This window comes from Ammospiza nelsoni, chromosome 2 (assembly GCF_027579445.1).
Source record: "Ammospiza nelsoni isolate bAmmNel1 chromosome 2, bAmmNel1.pri, whole genome shotgun sequence".
Lineage (NCBI taxonomy): Eukaryota > Metazoa > Chordata > Aves > Passeriformes > Passerellidae > Ammospiza > Ammospiza nelsoni.
The window spans coordinates 43,019,595-43,040,346 of NC_080634.1; the positions used below are offsets into that span (position 1 = coordinate 43,019,595).

At 39.6% G+C, this 20,752-nt stretch overlaps 1 protein-coding gene across 1 annotated transcript in view; it reads left to right on the top strand.

The window, feature by feature from the left end:
* The window catches only part of CNTN5 (contactin 5), a 616,731-nt gene that overhangs the window by 579,271 nt on the left and 16,708 nt on the right, over positions 1–20,752 (top strand). Inside the window, exons 20-21 of the mRNA XM_059466383.1 lie at positions 7,246–7,316; positions 9,443–9,677. Coding sequence (XP_059322366.1) covers positions 7,246–7,316; positions 9,443–9,677 — 306 coding nt within the window. The remainder of the gene's footprint in view (positions 1–7,245; positions 7,317–9,442; positions 9,678–20,752) is intronic.

Genomic DNA, 20,752 nt, shown 5'->3' on the forward strand with positions numbered 1-20,752 from the left:
TCAGATGGTATAATGAAACCAACAGAATAATAAACAGGTTTTGACTTGCTTTAATTTTTTTAATTAAACTGTAATCTTGTTACTTAGCTCATATTTAGTTAACATGATTGCTTTTCATTGCTACTTCCATTGGAACAGAAAATACCACAATTTTCTGGCACATCTAACTTAAAGCCAGCTGCTGCATTTTTGTCAGTTCTAGCCTTGATACATATTTTACAGGTCCACAAATTGCAAAGAGCCAATAACATGAATTTAAACATGTCTGGCATTCCAGTAAGACAGTCAGGGCATTTGAAGCCTGGGGGCAAAGCATCAGTTACATTATCTATTCATGAGGAAACATGGAGTGAGAGAAATTGAGTGGATTCTAAGTTTAACCTGTTAATCATGCATGCAAACTTGATTTTAGGAGGTAACAATGTAATGCACTCTATTAGTAACAGACTGTACACTGGCTATATTTTTAATAAATCCCTGTATTGCATTAAGTTGCCCTTTTTCTCAGCTAGAATTCCTTCACAGAATAACAAGAAATGTCTCTGTCCCAGGAAAAAAGGTGACCATTTTAGACCGGCTTTATTTTCAGGGCGTTTTTGTTATTGGGGGTAGTGTTTTATTTGTGATTTGTATAAAAGAAGTTCCAGCTTTTCCCAGAAGTTCATATTTTTCGTACTATAAAAATAAAAAAAAAAATTATAACCTGCTGCATCTGGGACATTTGCAGATAAAGGCATGGTCTACTAAAGCCTTTGTAAAAAATCTGCTTTTTCCATGAAGAAAAACAAAAGGAGAAAGTGGGCTGTAATCATTCACTGGAGGCTACTTTAGCTTTGGATTGCAGGCTCATGCTAATACTGACAAGAAATCCAAATGTGTGTGTGACAGAAAATGGAGCAGAGAAGACCTGCATTTGTCCCATAGTATTCTATGTATGCCACAGCATTCAGGATTTCAGCTCCATAGGTGGTGATTTGGAGACTATTCAGGCAGAGTCTTACAGTCACACACAACCCTCTTGTCAGTGAATAGAACCGAATTCGAGCTCATAATTAATTACAAATATTAATAATACAGAGGAAATGAGAACAACATGTCAGGTTCTGAGACCAGTAGGGCCATCCTTGTTTTCCAGTAGTTGAATATGCGTGCCGTCCTCTTCTGAGATGCTGGCATGTTGTACATTCCATTCCTGAACCGGTGAGTTGTGCCTTGTCGTCCTGGGAGGGCGTCAGCTGGAGGGCTGGTCTTGCACAGAGTGAAAGCATTTTCCCTTAACACATCCTCCTTTTTCCAGATGTGTACTGCAGGAGACAGACAGAGATACACACACACATGCATACGTGCATACAGAGGGAGAGTGGAAGGCAACTGGGAAGAAAAAATTGAATGTGTTATACCTTTGACCTCATTTTAAACAGTCCTGCCAAGCTGGTGAAAACCCCTCTTTCCCCTGCCTGTGTCTTTTCTACAGCTAAAAAATGTTGCTTTTCAAGCTACATCTGTATCCTAAGTTATAAAAACCTTTAAAATGAACAAGCAACAGCAACTGTACCTTGACAAAAGGTACAAGTCATTTCTTGAGGACTAAAGCCAAGGTCATTAATTTATCTCCAAAAAAAATGTAGCAATATCAACATTTTCCTTAATTTTTCTTTATTTGACAAAAATTTCAGAATTTATATAAAAAGCAAATAAGACAAAATAAATTTAATTACAAGTAAATTAAGAAATACAGGATTCACGTAGAGTGAGAAAGACCTTGTGAACTAAGTATTGAATTGGGATTTGAGAAATCTGGACTCATTTGGTTATGAGAAAACTATAAATTTGGGCTGCACAGCTCAGCATCTCTTAGTCTAAAAACAGGAGTTTAGTAAGACTATTACTTCTCTTTGTCTTCCCTTTAGGTGATATATTCCCTATTAAAGGGTAGGATCAAATCCAGGTACAAGTTTCTACAGCAATAATGTAATCAATTATACTCAGTTATAATAAATTATAATTTTGGCTGCTAAATATTTTTGTTCTTCTCAAAAAATTCAGAGAGACTACAAAATTAGGAATCTGTATTTTCTCTTCATAATAGACAAAACACATTGAAGTAAGCCACTAGACATTTCCTTGGGGAAAAAAAAAGGTAAAAAAACAAAAAACACAAAACAGAAATACTTTTAAAGTATTAATTATTTAACAAATAAGATTTTTTAAATTTTTCTGCAAGACTGGAATGTTAAAAAGAGCATAAACTGCCCTGCAAGTACTTTTCCAGGTTCAATGTGATATTTTCTTATTTATTGGTTGCTTATTTATTTTTCTTTAGCAAACTAGAACTAAAATAATAATTTTGGATAAAATTTAAAAATCTCAATTCCAGCCATAATACTCTCATCTGCCTTTCTAGTTTTAGTGTTTTTATTTTAAAAACTGAATCAAAATACAAATTATATTTTTAAGGTTTATTTGCTATGCTTCATTTTTTAAAATGTGAAAATAAAATACTTAGTGAGTTATAATATTTTTCCCAAAACTGAGTACCAAGAATCTTTGAATCAGCTCATCTTTGCAGTCCACCAATCTCATTCAAAAATAAACAAAAAACCTAAACCAAAAAACCACCACAGATTATCCATCAGACTTGCAGACTAAAGAAAAAGGAATTTTAAAAATCTAATTAAATCACCATAAAGCACAGAGGAATTTTCTAAATTTTGGACACAGTGAAAGTGAAAGAAAGTGAGCATCTACCCCATATGTTTGTGGTTTCAGAGCTATGGTATTACCCACCATTTTAAAACCTTCCCCATTTAAACGTTTTACATTTGAATATAGGTTAAAAATATATACATGACACTGCCAGCATTTTTCAGCACTTTATAACCATTTTTCCTATGCATGAAACCCTCAGCAATAGCAATTCTGTGCACTTTTTTTTTTTCAAATTAAAACTCTGTTTTTCATCCATATTTAGCTTGTGATGATAAGATACACATTAATTATTAGACAATTGTCATGGCTTCCTGTATAAGCTTTATCCTTCCATATCACCTTTTCTTCACTGATATCTTAAGTATCTTGTCAAATGTTTTGTAGGACTGCTGAGAGCTACATTCTTCATGCCTGCTCTTAGAGAAAATGTTAATGGGTTTTTTGTTTGGTTCAGAGGAGATAAGTTTTAATAGAGTTTAATTTGACTTTCATTTCCAGCATATCACAGTAATTTCTTGCAAATGGAAAACAGTAAGAAAAAAATCCTGTTGTTTGCATTCAAATCAAACTCCTGGCACATTCATTTCAAGGTTTTTGTTTGTTTGCACTAAGTGAGGGGTGTATTTATTCAGAAGAAAAATACCAAAGTTCTCAGCTTTGATAAACCCTAAACAAAAAAGGTCCTGAGCTCCTTGTTCTCCAGGTGCATGTATCCTTTCTCCAGGAGCCAAGTTTAGGCATCATATTTGTGTATTTGGTGCAAGTGCGTCTCCGCTGCTGAGAATTAACAGCATAAAGATTGGGAAGTCTTTAATTGCATAGCAACAAACTCAGGCCATGAGTGAGTAAATTCAGATATAACATTGATATAAAGGGGATGGTGCTGAAAGCAAGGCTGATGTACAGCCTTGGTGTCTGGCAAAAAATATTTCCTTTTAATAGTTTTCTTCACTTAATAGTTACTCATTTCAAACTGTCTCCCTCTAACTGTGCATGCTCTACTTTGCTGCAGCGCAGAGGAAATTTATTCTTTTGACACATTTATTCTTTTAATGGTTATTCATTTGAAAGAGTTTCACTGTGTGAGTGTACATTTTAGTTTCGTGCAAAAGAAATTCATCGTTTTGACAGTTTTATTCTTTTAACGTTTATTCATTTAAATAGGGCCACAGTCTGCAACATTGTTAACAAGAAAACTCCAGAAAGAGGGTGCTGCAGGTTAAATAAGTTCATCATGTTGGATCCTTCAAAGGACTGCAGCATACTCTCTCATTTCTAATGTGGCAGGCACCTACATAAAAACTTCATTTGTCTCTATAATTTACCCAAAAATACCTTTGAGAGGCAAGAGAAAAATGGGTGCTAAACAAGGTTTAAATATGCTCCATTAGAGATGGCATCATCATTTTCGGATGTTAATTAACTGTCAGATGACGCTTCATCTGCATCTTTTCATGCTAGACCATTCGTCACACTGTTGCACATCAACTGCATTCTTTCTACTCCTTTTTTAAAGCCAGAGGGAAATTCTGTTTCTGAAATGAAAACTTCATTGCACTTTTGCCAAGAGGAAGGAAGGAAGTGTCGGAAGGAAGTGTCGGAAGGAAGTGTCGGAAGGAAGGAAGTGTCGGAAGGAAGGAAGGAAGGAAGGAAGGAAGGAAGGAAGGAAGGAAGGAAGGAAGGAAGGAAGGAAGTGTCGGAAGGAAGTGTCGGAAGGAAGGAAGGAAGTGTCGGAAGGAAGTGTCGGAAGGAAGTGTCGGAAGGAAGTGTCGGAAGGAAGTGTCGGAAGGAAGGAAGGAAGGAAGTGTCGGAAGGAAGGAAGTGTCGGAAGGAAGTGTTGGAAGGAAGGAAGGAAGTGTCGGAAGAAAGTGTCGGAAGGAAGTGTCGGAAGGAAGTGTCGGAAGGAAGTGTCGGAAGGAAGGAAGGAAGTGTCGGAAGGAAGTGTCGGAAGGAAGGAAGTGTCGGAAGGAAGGAAGGAAGGAAGTGTCGGAAGGAAGTGTCGGAAGGAAGTGTCGGAAGGAAGTGTCGGAAGGAAGGAAGGAAGGAAGTGTCGGAAGGAAGGAAGTGTCGGAAGGAAGTGTTGGAAGGAAGGAAGGAAGTGTCGGAAGGAAGTGTCGGAAGGAAGTGTCGGAAGGAAGTGTCGGAAGGAAGGAAGGAAGTGTCGGAAGGAAGTGTCGGAAGGAAGGAAGTGTCGGAAGGAAGGAAGTGTCGGAAGGAAGTGTCGGAAGGAAGGAAGGAAGTGTCGGAAGGAAGTGTCGGAAGGAAGTGTCGGAAGGAAGGAAGGAAGTGTCGGAAGGAAGGAAGTGTCGGAAGGAAGGAAGTGTCGGAAGGAAGGAAGTGTCGGAAGGAAGGAAGGAAGGAAGGAAGGAAGGAAGGAAGGAAGGAAGGAAGGAAGGAAGGAAGGAAGTGTCGGAAGGAAGGAAGGAAGTGTCGGAAGGAAGTGTCGGAAGGAAGTGTCGGAAGGAAGTGTCGGAAGGAAGTGTCGGAAGGAAGGAAGGAAGGAAGGAAGGAAGGAAGGAAGGAAGTGTCGGAAGGAAGGAAGTGTCGGAAGGAAGGAAGTGTCGGAAGGAAGGAAGGAAGGAAGGAAGGAAGGAAGGAAGGAAGGAAGGAAGGAAGGAAGGAAGGAAGGAAGGAAGGAAGGAAGGAAGGAAGGAAGTGTCGGAAGGAAGTGTCGGAAGGAAGGAAGGAAGTGTCGGAATGAAGGAAGTGTCGGAAGGAAGGAAGTGTCGGAAGGAAGGAAGGAAGGAAGGAAGGAAGGAAGGAAGGAAGGAAGGAAGTGTCGGAAGGAAGTGTCGGAAGGAAGGAAGGAAGTGTCGGAAGGAAGTGTCGGAAGGAAGTGTCAGAAGGAAGTGTCGGAAGGAAGTGTCGGAAGGAAGGAAGGAAGTGTCGGAAGGAAGGAAGGAAGTGTCGGAAGGAAGTGTCGGAAGTGTCTGAAGGAAGTGTCGGAAGGAAGTGTCGGAAGGAAGTGTCGGAAGGAAGTGTCGGAAGGAAGTGTCGGAAGGAAGGAAGGAAGTGTCGGAAGGAAGTGTCGGAAGGAAGTGTCGGAAGGAAGTGTCGGAAGGAAGGAAGGAAGGAAGTGTCGGAAGGAAGGAAGTGTCGGAAGGAAGGAAGTGTCGGAAGGAAGGAAGTGTCGGAAGGAAGGAAGGAAGGAAGGAAGGAAGGAAGGAAGGAAGGAAGGAAGGAAGGAAGGAAGGAAGTCGAAGGCACCATATTTGCAGACAAACACAGATTTATTGGAGAGAAACACAATAGAAATCTCTCCTATCAGTCTGTTAGAGCCACAGATAAAATAATACCTGCCTCATTTCCAGCACTATGAATCAGAATCAGTCCCTACACCTTGTTGGGTTGCATCTTTTTTGAAGAAAAGCAGAATCAGGCTTCTGTTCTTTATTGAGGAGTTGAGGGTTCAAAAAGTGACTATCCAAATTAATTCTGAAGTCTTAGGTGGACAGCAGGTACTAATAAAAATTGCATTTTCATTGAACTCAAGCTCTCAGTGGCACAGGAAACAGAGAGGACTGTGTACATTTATTTAAATGCATTTTATTTTGTATAGTTCAAAGGCAGTGTGCTACTCACTAAATAAGTTAAACATGCAATAAGGCCTGAACATTTAAAGGCTTGCAGTACATTTCTACCAGTGACCTATGTACTGCTGTAAAGAAGAAAATAAAAATTTTGTATCTTATGACAAATTTAATTAAATAGAGCATGCAGGTATTACCTCTTCACAGTAAATAAACTCAAGACTTTGGCCATTGTAGGAGTTTCATTAGAGGCACTAAACAAGGTAAAAGAAATTATACAATTCCAATGAAATAATCGATATTTCTGATTTTGCAAAATGTGATAATCCAAATAAAAATGGTGATGATAGTTATAATTTACTTCAAAGAATTTCATTCACTGCTCTTGTCCTTTAAAACTGCAATGATGAGCTCAATTTTTCAAGAAGTGTGGGTAGTACTGTTTCCAGCATTTTGCAAGAAATCATGATGGACATTTGCGGTTGGCTGCTTTAAAATTTCTGAAAGTTGTCTTCCCAGTAGAGCAATGAAAAATATATTTACAATAATTAAAACATTCTAAATTACTAACTACCTGAAAAATATTAGAGACATTATTAATTATGTTATAAGATTTTACCTGAAATCTGAAATATATCAGATTTCTTGGCATTTCAAGTCGCTTGTTAAAAAATGACAAACATTAACAAGGTAATTCCTGTTTTACCTCTTAAGTGATCTGTACATTGAAATTTTTATCAATCTGCAGAAGACCAAGTGCTTAAACATTTTTTATTGCATTTTCATTCTCTGCTTATGTTTTGTTTAATTTTTCTGGCTTGTGTGTGCAATTCTCTCAAATGAGGCTTGAGCAAATTTTCTTTACCACAGAGTGATATGTTTTTATTCCTGTTCTGATTTAACAGTCTCATATCTTCTGCAGCAACTTATGGCAATGGGGAAAACTTCAATAACTTGGATATTCTGGTTTGTTTTGTTTTGTTTTGTTTTTCCTTTTTGCACACAGTGCCAAAGACACCTCCAGCTAATGTGAGTGGCAGAAGTGGAAGGCGACATGAATTAGTAATAGCATGGGAGGTAAGGGATTTTTCTGTTTAAGGGCTTTGTTTCATGTTAACTTCTTTGAGGCCAAAGTAAAGAGTACTCTACAGGGGTTTCCTTACAACAAATCTTGTCAACACATGAACACAAAATACTACTCTTAAATATGTTCTAAAATTTCAGAGTGCTGTGGATTTTCATGAGTTTTGAGTAGAAGACATGGTATCAGCTCTGAAGTTCTACTTATCAATCAGGCTTTTCTTCCTGATGTATTGCTTGGGTTAATTTGATTTTTCTGGATCTTATGTAAACACCAGATTAAATAATAGCTAAGACAAGAGAAGAGAAGGAAAGACTTATAAAATATTTTGAATATCAATTAAAAACATTTTTTATAATTGCTGAATAAAAATAAATTAAAGAGAATCCTGTGAATATATTTGGAATGCAAGATGCAACACGGATGTATGGTCATGCCAGTGGGAGAGTTGCTTTTTGTGCTAATTATGAAAAATAGTAGAACAGAGACTTTTCTTAAGGAGTTTTCAAAACTTCTAGACTAATCATGAGCAGTTTCAGATTCATAAAAATTCATATATACACATATATATATATATGTATACATACTGAAGAAAAATTCCATCAAATAAAGATATGGGTTTATAATGAAAAAATTTTAAGCTGAGCCAATTTGAGGAGTGATTCAGATGGTAAAGAGACACACCAAATTCTAATTGTTCGAATTGGCAAATTTTAGGGCATCTATAGAGACTGCCTTCTGTTGGCACATCTGCCTTTTTTGACATCAGCTACCAAAGACAGCTGAGACAGAGCCGATTTCAGTTTGCTTCATATTGTGTAAGGGTAAATATCAACATCTCTCTTATTAGGAGAGGATTTTCTGAATCCTGAACAAAAATGCCTGGGGACTAGAACTGTTTCTGGTGTGAATGGACCCAATCCCAGACCCTAAGAAGAGATATTAATATCCAGTATTCATATTAAGTGCCTTTATAGCACCTGCCAGGTGACTGGGTTGGGGGACTACTGCAGAGTGTTATAAACCCCACTCTATCAAGGACCAGAGTTTTCTTCCCAAAAAAATCAGAGACCCATGGGTGAGGCTAGGTTACAAATTCTGTCAGATTTTCTTCCTCTACCCATGGAGTCATGATGATTTTTTTCTGGGATATGCAGTGCACAGCTTCAGAAGGATGGGTAGAAAATTTTGTCTGCAAGTGAAGTGACAGGTGATAAGATATTCACTTGAAACGTGGAGGGGAGAGGATGCAGTTTCACCTGTGCCCCGGCTCTGATTCATTTCTCCATTAGCTGCATCTCTAGGATGGGCATTTCAAGAGACAGAGTTTAGACACCCATTTTTTCAACATTTCACATAGGTTTAATATGCAGACATCTGTTAAATATAACCCAGTTTCTAAACTAGCCCATTGGCTTCATAATAAATGTAAGCTACTGCTAATGTACTAATTAGCATGAAAAGTTCCATTCATTGAGTAGGATATGTAAGTTTTAGTTTTCACAGTGTTCAGACGCTAAAGCAGAAAAAATCCCTTTTTAACTGACTGCTTATGTCAGAAGTGTCCCAATTTAAGTGACTAACTTCACAGGTCCTCTGAGGAGAGAGAAGAAAATGTGTTATTTTCCACCAAAAAAAAAAGAAACTTTTTCAGACTTAGAAGAACTTAGATTTATTACAATGTATCCTAAGTACTAAATTGAACTGTGGAATTGAATCTCTAAGACCTAACACCGCACTTGGAACAGAATTTAGACAGTCTGGCACCTAAAACCCAAAAGAGTCCCACCACAGTAGGTATCACAATGTATTAGTCTATATTTTTAACAAGGCCACTGATAGGGCTATTCCACCTACAGACAACTGGTCAAAACGTCCCAATAAAAAGTGGGATATACAAAAGAAAACACTTTTCTGAGCAAAAGACCCCATTCAGTCCAAGGACAATGACTTGGCCATGGTGATTAGGAGAGGAAACTCTCTTAGAAGGTACCTCTGTGGAAGCAATTGTCCTTATGAGGACAGGTATGTTAAGCAAAATTCCATCATGGAACTGCGATATTTTTTTAAATTAGTAAAACTATTTCCAATCATAATTAAGTTTCTGAACTTAATTTTTCAGCCAGTGTCAGAAGAGTTTCAGAGTGGAGAAGGATTTGGATATATTGTAGCCTTCAGACCCAACGGGACGCGTGGGTGGAAGGAAAAAATGGTGACATCTTCAGATGCCTCAAAATTCATCTACAGAGATGAAAGTGTGCCACCTCTGACTCCTTTTGAGGTGAAAGTTGGTGTTTACAACAACAAAGGAGATGGTCCCTTCAGCCCTATTGTGGTCATCTGCTCAGCTGAAGGAGGTCAGTTCAACATGAAGTTAAATTGCATATTGTGAACTATATTAAGCCTTTTATATATAATGCATCCTCTTGTAACGCACTTGTTGAACCTTAAATTACAAATTTCTTTGCAGATGTGCTAAATAACATTCAACAAGTTTTGCAGAGAAGGAAGGAATTTGCCAAGCTTACCTAGAAATAAATTGCAAAGTTTAGGAATAGACTTCAAGCCACATTAGTCATAAAAAAACACCAAAAACACCCCAAAAACACCCAAGAAAAACCTCAAAGCCATAAAGGTTCATCCTTTATATGAAATCATTAGCTTTAATTTTAGACAGGTCTTTCTCTAATACTGAGCAAAGAAAGGATGCCATTTTTTAATGATTCTGAGATTCATGATCCATTTTTTGGTGGGTTAATCAGACAACAGTTCAGAGAATAAATAAATTCACTTATGAATGTTCATTTCCTAGTTAATGCATTCTAAAAGTGCACAGAAATAAATTTTGTTTTAATTTTTATTTCATTAGTAGAAAGTTCTGACACTGCATTAATGTCCCAGTCTTCAATGTGAATTATAGAAATAGCTCCCAAGATCAAATGAAAGATATTTCTTGAAAATTCCTATTGAAAATTGCTATAATTTCTAAACAGTATTTTGTTGGGCAGAAAAGGACGAAACAGACACAACCAACAAACAGTAATCAGTACTGGTAAAAGAAGTTCTTCTGTTTTGACAGGACCCAGTGTATGGAAATTCCCACACACAAAAAAGACAAATAAATGTTATCCACAATAATATTTTCAGAAGCTCCATTACTGAAATTTATAAATATCAGTTTTTCTTTGCTACACTATCTTGAGTTATTCCCCTGTCTCCTATTAAGAGAGTAAAAATTAGCAGTCCTAGTGCAGATGAGAGGAATTTCATACTCTGTCTTTGAAACAGTAATACAACGATAATAATATTTCATGTGAAGCTGGAAAACATTAAATGTTACTTCATATTAACCCCCAATAAATCAGTACCTTTGGAACCATGATGTAGTAGACACTGTCTGCTACTATTCTCTCACAGTAATTACAGAAATTGGAGCTGCTGTTTTTACAAAAAGTAGTCCCAGTAATTTGTGTTTTTCCACTTTTTGAATCAGGATTCATCAGCAGTCATATTTTTATAAAACAATTACATTTTAAAATGTAAAAATTGCACAGTACAAGTTGAAAATTGTACAGCTGACTTTCCTGTTCACCAATGAAAATGGATACTGTGAGGTCAATGGTGATGTTTATATTTTTAATAATTTCACACTCTAAGCAGAAAGTTCTTTGCAAATAAAGTTTTGCAAAGGAAGGGAGACAAACACTTTTTTTTTTTAGCGGGAAAATCTATTTTAACAGAACCTGAATGCTGAATGTTAATAATGATTCCTTATACCTTTGCTTGTTATTTGGACAAACTGGAAATAGAATAATTAGTAATAGATAAACAATCTTTTCTATCAGTTCTTTTAAAATATGAGCTTTAAAAATGGTCTTAATAGAATATTAAAATTAACTTTCTCTAAAAACCAGCTTTTCTGATTTGAAGTCAGTAACTTGAAAGTATTTATCCATTTTAGCTTTGCTAATTCAGTCTCTGTATGTGTCTGCACATGAGAAATTCTATGGGCCTAAATATTTTGCAAGACATATTTCCGGAAAGATATGGGATGCTGTGACATTACAGTACAAAATTATTTTATAAAAATCTTTCCTTCAGAAAAAAACAAGGTAATTTACTGAGAATTTAAAGGAGCAATGAAACAGAGTTTTACAGCTAAATTCGGGGCAATATGAAGGTTGAGGACAATAGACATTGTAGTTTGCTATGAAAATGGGGAACTGGTTTTGAAAGAGGTATGGACTGTCATGCCTAGGGAGCTAAACAACTGAAGGCACAATTTTTCAAGGATTTCTATTGAACAGTAGATATTAAATAACAATTGACAGTATTATGGTCCTAGGGGTGATCCAGCAAAGCCTTAGCTTACATGCTTTTCATTACACATCCAATTCACTCAGTAAATATCTAGAGAAAGCAATAGGATAAAATTATTACATATTAAGGCTTTATGTTACATATTACAAGTTTTCCCACATCTACAAATGGATCTACAATTGTTTAATGATGTAACAAATTTGCCTAAGGAAGTCTAGGTACCCTTGATCATGTTGCTTTTTATTAGCACACTGGAAAAAAACCGTTTTCATGGGACAGATTCTGAACCATGAAGAAATCTCACTTTTATTAAGAATGAATGCATCTCCATCTTCTGTATGACTATGACATCATATTCTGTGATTCGTATTCCGAGCCCTTTGGTGATAGCTCTGAGTTGCTCTTAAGCAAGCAACTTGGTAGGTGGTGTTGAGTAAGGTGTTCCCTCACTGAACACAATAGACTGCCCTCTGATTGCATAGTGACTCTGCCTGGGGCAAAAGGTTTAAAACATTGCTTTCTAAGTAAAAGAACTCAGAAATTTGACAAAAACACTGAGCACTTTTTCAGAAGTAAATAGAATGGCTAATGTTTTTCTGTCTGTTAAGTCAGATCATATAATAGAATCAGAGAATGAACTGGGTTGGAAGGGACCTTAATTATCATCAATTTTAACACACTGCTGTTGGCAGAGAACATTCCACTAAAAAAGTTGCTCAAAGTCCCATCCAACCGGGCCTTGAACACTTTCAGGGAGTGGGCATTCACATCTTCTCTGGGCATCTTGTTCCAGGGTCTCACTAACCTCACAGTTATTTATTTCTAACAACTACTCTAAATTTCTCCTCCTTCAGTTTAAATCCATTCCCCCTTATCCTGTTACTTTGTGCCAGTATAAATTATCTCTGCCTCTTATATAAGCCTCCTTTAAGTACAGGAAGATTACTAGACATTCTCACTGGGACCTTCTCTTCTCCAGGCTGAACAACCTCAACTCTCTCAGCTGGTCTGGAGAAGCGCTCCAGCCCTCTGATCAACTTCATGTCCCTCCTCTGGATCTGCTAAAGCAGCTCCAGGTCTTTATTGTGATGAAGACCCCAGAGTTGATGCAGCACTGCAGGTGGGGTCTTAGCAGAGCAGAGCAGAGCAGAGCAGAGGGGCAGAGTCCCCTCCCTCGCTCTGCTGCCCACACTGCTTTGGACGCAGCCCAGGTTATGATTGGCTTTTTAGGCTGTGAGTGCACGGTGAGAGCTCATGTTCAGCTTTTCATCCATGGCAACTCACAAGGTCCTCTCTTTATGGCTGCTCTCAATTAGTTCTTTTCCCACTCAGTGTTTAAGACTGCCCCAGCTGAGGTACAGAACATTGTACCCGGCCTTGTTAAACCTCAAAAGGTTCCTTCAGACCCCCTTCTACAGCTTGCCCAGGTCCTGGATGGCATCCTCTCCTTCAGGTGTGTCAGCTGCAGCACTCAGCTTGCTGTCATCTGCAAACTTGCTGTGGGTGCCCTTGATCTCACTGTCCATGTCATTGATAAACCTATTGAAGGACACTGGTCCCAAGGCAGAGCCCTGATGGACACCACTTGTCACCAGCCTCCACCTGGACATTGACCCAACAGGTACTTAGAAGACAGAATTACAACAATGGTCACTAAAACATCAACAGCAACAGTGGTGACCCAAAGTTGAAGGGGCAAGAAATTCTACCTGGTCATAGATACTTTAAGATCTTTTTCCTCCTTCACCAGACTTTTGACTTTATAAAAATCATCATCAGAATATAGTTCATGGGAAAGACTGCCCAGGACCTAAAAGTGCAGATGAATGTAATGGAAGAATAGAGAATAGAATGGAGAATCAGTCAAAAAGGTTGTACAAAACTAGACATATAACCCATGGAAAAAAGCAAAGCAAATATATGTGTGATTCTCTGGAAAAGGTATCTTTATTCAGTAGGGAAGTTTGAAGGAAGAGCCTTTCCTGGAAAACATAGGAAAGGAAATAAAGCAAGGAAAGAAGGAAATAGAGGTCACATGTAGTGGTGTTAAAGGGATGATGGGAATCAGGAAGCAGTTCTGAAGAGGAAATGAGGATGATGCTCAGACGATGCAGGATAGAAAAAAGATGCACAATTACCTCAGTAAGAAGACAGAACAAAAGGAGACAGTAGGCATTTCCAGCAGCAGGAAAGGATGAGCCTGAACTTTACATAAAGGAAAACTTTAGTAAGAGAAAGAGACATGAGGGCACAGCAAATTAGGCTACCTGCCAGGAGAAAGGTTGCCATGTGCAGGCCTGAGGCTGAAAAGGATCATGAACAAAACAGAGAGAAATCTTCTGACCATACTTTCTGTCAGGAAAATAAGGTATCAGATTCTTGCTAGGAAATACTAAAACAGCACTGAAATTCAGTGCAGGTACAGAGGAATTTTATCCACAGAAGAAAAAATACATTGTAAAGGCACTAGACACTGAACATAAAGCAATGAACAAAAATAATGTTAGCACTGTTTGTTACAACATAAACATTTATTCATCCTCTTTTTATCGATGACTACATTTCACCTAAATACCAAGGTGCTAAGAATTCCAAAATTACTAATCAGGCTTTCAGTATCAGGGAAAACTATCTGCAACCTCTGTGTGTGGCTTTAATTCACTGGAAACTGAAAACTGGAGAGATCACAAATATAGCAATGGAGAAGGAAATACAAGTGTGAAGGTATGATGGTAAGAAGATGGAAAAGGCTGTGCTGATAACAGTGATGGCCAGGCTGGCTTTCTTTAGACAAAGTATGAGCTACACAAGAAGGACAAAATAAAAGTAAGAAGTTGGATGTTATAACATGCTGATGATGTGATAATGTATTGGCAAATAAAAAATCAGTGTTTGGATAAAGCAGAATAACCTTGGGTTCCATGTAATTTTGGAAAAGGTCAATTACAAAAGCTGGAAGTCAAGCTAGAGGTCAATTACTCATTACCCTGATCAATTTGGATGCTGAAAAAGACATTACTAATTGTTCAAAAATACTAAAGAATGTTGTTATTTATCAGCAAGTTTAGCTGTTCAGAGCAGTTTGGATAGTAAAAACTAATTAGTAAAGACTAATGACCTTATGTTCTGACTGTGCAAATTAGCAGATTCTTTATCTAGTATGGACTAAGTGAGAAGGAATAACAGTACAATAGACTTGTTCTGATGAATAATTAAGACACTATAGAAAAGCTGATCATAACAAATAACAGTGGTACACATCATCATTAAAAAGCAGAAAATTATTTTATTAACTGGAATTAACTGATGAAACTAAAAATAACAGTGTTTTGGAATGTCTCTAAGTGAAACGTTTAACAGATATTTGAAGTTTATTCTGCAAGAAATGGTATATTTCTGACAAGACATTACATCTGAGGATCTATAGATGTACCCTCTAAAAGATAATCAGAATAAGTAAAAAACATACATAATGCAATCCAAGTAATGGAAAGGATAAAAATAACACAAGTATAGATAAAAAATTAAGGTTCATAGGTTCTTTTTTTTTTTAAGTTGGGAAAGTATATAAGGCATGAATAATTGAAGTAAGGAATTTATATTAAATATAATTAAGGAATGGTAAACAATAATTAAAAACTTTATCATTTATTTTAAATAAATAAGATTTTTATAGACAGAATAGCTAATAAGAACATGAAAGTGAAAATTTTTATATCTGTAGTGAAATTTTCTGGTATTGCCAATTGTCAGAAAGTCAATCCTTTCTAAATTCAACAATGCAGAATTTGCTATTCAAATGTACCATAAATAAAATTTAATCTGTTCTTCTACTCATGGAGATGGGGTAGAAATTTCACATAAGATAGACTCAAATGTTTTAATTTGCATGAAGGCCTTACTCTGATAAAACTATCACGTCCTGAGGCAGCACAAATTGCCCAGAGTCAACATGGATGATGCCAACAGTGTAATGCCACAGATAGCTGTTTGTCTCCATTTAGTTTACAAGTATAGATGCAGCCTAAAAGCACAAGGATAAATAGGAATTAGAGTACTCTACACTATGGAAATAGATGAGAATATAAAAGGAAATAGAAACAAGTTTCTGAGAACCCAACTGGTTTCAAGATGAGTTAGGCCTTTTATAAAGGATTTTTTGGTAAATGGTTGCCGTAATGGGTGATACAGGATCAGTTCTGTTCATTTCAGTATCTAATTTCTCCTTCAGGCATTGACAGAATTATCTTCACAACAATTGAAAGATCTATAATTTTGATAAAGGGAATAGTGAACACTACTAAAAACTCCTATATAGGAAATAGAAAGCCCTGAGCGATACAGGTTAAAGCCTGAAGACTCTCACACTTAATGTTTAAAACCTCCTGAGGGACCCCAGATGCACATCTGTAATACATACAAGATGCAATGATACTGCACAGAGATTTTGTTCTTGCTTTGTATGGATTTGGGGTAATTCATCGAGCCAATGGAGATCCAAAACTCTCAGTTATCCAAAAGGCAAAGGACCATACATAAGCCCCTGCAGTTTTGTGTCTCCATATTTAGATAAATAAGTTGCTATTTTTTTTTCATTGAGAGGAAGTAATATGCAATTACACACCTTTGAATACAGCCTCAATGTCTTTAATTAAAATCTTAAATTCTTTAAGTCCTGTGATTCATTTCATAGCTAAAGTTGAGCTGCTTGGGGTTTAGGTGAACCTGAAAACTAATTGGCAGATTAGCTGTAAACTACAGAGGGTTTTTACCTGATTCTGCCAGAGAATCTGTCTGCAGAGATCATGTGAAAGCTCAGCTAGAGCTGTCTCCAATGACTTTTTAAGGAATGAAAACACAGCCCTGCCATGCAGGAGTTTATTATCACTATGATCATTGGCACTAGCCCCCTGGGAAGCAGATGTGCAATAAATATAATGGGCACGTCCCCCCCTCACATCCTGAGGGTAACTCTTTTTACCATGTCACTTGATGGAAACAAACCATTTGGCAGATGGCAACACTCCTCTGGTAAATTCTTTGTGGAATAAGGCAGCTCCTTATTCCCAGGTGACATTCTGCTGTGTAATAAATCTGGGTTATTCCACAGGGAATGGAGAGTCACAGCAGGATGTACACTGTGAGAAAGTGTGCAGGAGAAGGCTTCAGTGTCGCAGACATTTCTCCACAGAAATCCTTTCTTTCGGATTTCTGTGTCTTCTGGAGGCCAGAGGCCTCGGAAGACAAGGTAAACAATTATTATCAGCTGCTGTGGAATGTAGTGGGACGCACCTTGATTGGCTCATTTTCTTTGTTTATAATTAAGGGCCAATCACAAAGTGTAAGCCAGGGACTCAGTCCTTGGCCACAGCTTTGTTGTAGGACTCTTTCTATCTATTCATAGCCTAGCCTAGCTGCTCTGCAAACCTCTCTCTATATTCTTATTAGCATAGTTATAATGTATTATATCATATCTTAATAAATCAAGCCTTCTGATTCAAGAAACAAGATTCACCATCTCTCTCTCACCAGCAGCGCCCACTCAGGTGCGTTAATATCTGGTGACCCGACGTGTCAGAGCAGTAATATCTGGTGATCCGACATGTCAGAGCAGAAATTAATCTGATAAGACCAGAGGAGCAAATTGCTGCACTCGGTAAAAATCCTGTATGCGTAGCATTTGATGGTTGCTTTGAAGTGACCACAAAAGTGGATTCAAGCCAGGAGCTGAAGAACTGAAGATCCTGATTTGGACAGAGTTCACAGCCAAGGCTGACCACAACAGAACCTTCTTCTGGAAAACCATCAGGAAAGATGATGGAAAAGAGTAGCAGACCTGTGGAGCTGGCCAGAGCAAGCTGGACTCTTTCAGAAGGTAATGTGGGCTTTTCTATCCCTGATGAACCAGCCCTTCGTAGCTTGTGGCTGTTCATTTGGCAGACACATGCCTTGCCAGAAGAGATTCAGTTCTCCCCTTCAGAGGAGAAGCTCACTGCCCTCTGGAAACATTGGTGCAGGGAAGACGGTTTCTTTTTGTCATTAACAGATCTCTATAAATTCTTTAGATGGGCAAAGCTTTTTGGGTTTTTTTACTGACGTCCTGTATGCTTTAGATGTTTTTCTCTGGGAGTGCATGGACTCGATTTTCCAGCGCGTCTACAGTCAGGGACGCGTGTTGCCTTCTATCTACCCAGCATTTATAAAGCTTTTCCCAGTTTTGAGACGCAGAGCAGCGTCTTTTCAATGGATTTCTAATTGTTATGGCCAGGCGCCGTTTCCACCCCCCTTGGCAGAAGAGCCGGTGGGTGATGACTTTGGGCTTTCCCCCCCCCCGCTTCGCGGCGGGGGGGGCTGAAACTTCACGGCGCGAAGAAGTTTTTTTTACTCTTGCTCCGGAGCATGCTCAGATGGAGCCTTCTCCTCCCCCCCCTTCTCTCTCTCCGGGGGGATGGGAGTGGCCGCTCAAGCCAGTGCCGGCCTCTCAGACTCTGCCTTCAGACATGGGGGCGGCACCGGTCTCCGAGGTCTCCTCCACGGCCCTGCTAGAGCCGTCACTCCAGGAGATCCCGTCTCCGCCTCTCCAGGCGGTCCCGCCCGCGGTTTCACCGGCCTCCCCGCCCCTGCCAGAGCCTGTGTCGGAGAAGGCAGAAGAGACAGCACTTCCGGCGATTGACCTGTTGCTAAGCAACAGCGATGCGCCGCCGCTTCTCCCGGCTCCACTGCTGCCTGTTTGCGCTGCGACGGAGACTGCGACTGCGCCTCCGCAGAGGACCCTGGAGTCAGCGGCTGGGGACGACGCCGGCCCCGTGCCGTGCCTGCCACCGCTTTCAGGGCCGGGGGACGCGGCGGCAGTGTGTTCCCGCACATCCCCACCGCCTCAAGCCGAGACAGTCCCAGAGTCAGCAGCAGAAAACGGTGCTGAACCTGCGGGACCCTCGGAGCAGCCCGCGTCTGATCTTACGATCAGCATGATTCCCTCCTTGGCCGGCTCCTCCGCGGCCAGAGCCACTGTCGTGTTCCAGGCCAGCCCCAGCGTCAGCCACAGCCTCGCGGGCCCCCACCCCGGCCCGGCACCCCCCATGGCCGGCCTGCCAGCCCCGGGCCCGCCCCAGGAAGCGGCCCCGGAGGCTGGTCTCTCCTTCAGTGGAGCGGGGGCTGCCCGCCAGCTGACTCTTGCGGCAGTCCAGCTGCCAGTTTTTAAGATCAGCGGCGGTTTGGGGGGTGGTGTTTTGGTTGCTGTCCCATGGCGGCTCCCATCTCTGCCGCCTCTCCTGCGTCCTAGTAGCATGGGGGGGCAGGTGGATCCCGAGAGCCCTGCCTTTGGTCCCCAGCCCAGTGGGGGTGGTGCCGTGTTGCTGTGGGAAACAAACATTTCCAGACCCCAGATGGGATTGCTGGGGAAGGCTTCTATTTCCCTGCTGCTGGCATGCCTCAGTGGTTTTGGGGAAAGGAAGCGTCTCACTGCCCGTGCTACCATTGTGCTGGCAGCAGGGTTCAGGCCTGTGGAAATGCACAGCCTGCCTTATGGGTTTGGCCTGGGCCGTTGGGCTCAGAAAGTTCCTGGGCCGGGCCCACTGCGTGGCCTCCTGATGTTTCTGGGGGTTCTGGTTTCTCCTACTGGTCCTGGTCCCCCTTTGTGAGCCAGTTTTGGGGTTCCTGGTCCAGCATGTGCCAGGGCCCCCAGGGCCTTTCCTTCTCTGGCACTGCTCTGCTCGGCTGCTGCTCTTTTGCTTTTCGATCCAAAAAAAAAAAAAATTAAATAAAAAAGATTGAAAATAGCGGGCAGCAGCTCTGAAGTGCTGAAGCACTGAAGGGCCAGAAAAGGACATTCTGAAAACTGTTCAAATTGTTTTAAATTGTTTAAAATTGTGTTATGCTGTTTCAGGACAAAAAGGACTCTCAGATGTCCAAAAGAAACAACTTCAGCTGATGGACTGTTCCTGAAACTCAGCTGCATGGACTTGAATTCTCTTCGCATTGTTTCTTGCATTTTCCTTATACTGTAGCATTGTTTTAGTGATTTATTAGTATCCTATATTTTATAGGTGAAGAAATTTCCTGTTCATTCCACATCAGCATTTTTCTTTTATTTTATACAATTTAGAAAGGTGAGATGTCGCAGACATTTCTCCACAGAAATCCTTTCTTTCGGATTTCTGTGTCTTCTGGAGGCCAGAGGCCTCGGAAGACAAGGTAAACAATTATTATCAGCTGCTGTGGAATGTAATGGGACGCACCTTGATTGGCTCATTTTCTTTGTTTATAATTAAGGGCCAATCACCAGTGCAAGCTAGGGGACTGAGTCCTTGAACACAACTTTGTTATAGATTCTTTCTATCTATTCCTAGCTAGCCTAGCTGCTCTGCAAACCTTTCTCTATATTCTATTTAGTACAGTAATAATGTATTATATATAATATCTTAATAAATCAAGCCTTCTGATTCAAGAAACAAGATTCACCGTCTCTCTCTCACCAGCTGCGACCCACTCAGGCGCGGTAATACTTCAGAAGTTCTACCCAACAAGAAAGAGTATTTCAGCACTAAATCAAAAATATTCAGGGCAGAGGTCTTCACTTGTAGCTCATTCCAATATTCTTCTAATTTTTCCTCTGTTTTGTCTTCTGCAAAGACGCTGGTCAGAGAGAAGGTGAAAATGGAAAGGACTTGTGGAAAAGTGATAATTCCAAAGGTCTGTCCTGGAAACAGTAATCTTGTTTCTGCTATTGAGGAAATTGGATATTTTTCCCCTTTTAAGCACAAGATTCTGGAGAGAGTTCTATATCTTGCAGACAGACATTTCACTGCAGATCTGGTGGAGTCCCCCATTTCTCAGAATGGAAAATGTTCACTAAAGGTTCTCTGATTTGCAAGATAGTCTATGTGGCTATTTCTAGCAAGGAAGCAGATACTAGCACTTTCTTTACTTATAGGTTGACATGAGAGGGATGACTTTTCCTGGTTTTCCTTCTGATGTATCTCTTGTGGATTTTTCCACAGAGAGGCATTATCACAGAAATAGATCCTGGCTGAAATCCCAAAATCTCAACTATGAGGAACTGCCTGCAGCCATAATGCAATTGCTCAGACTGAGGTTCTTATCTTCAAATAAG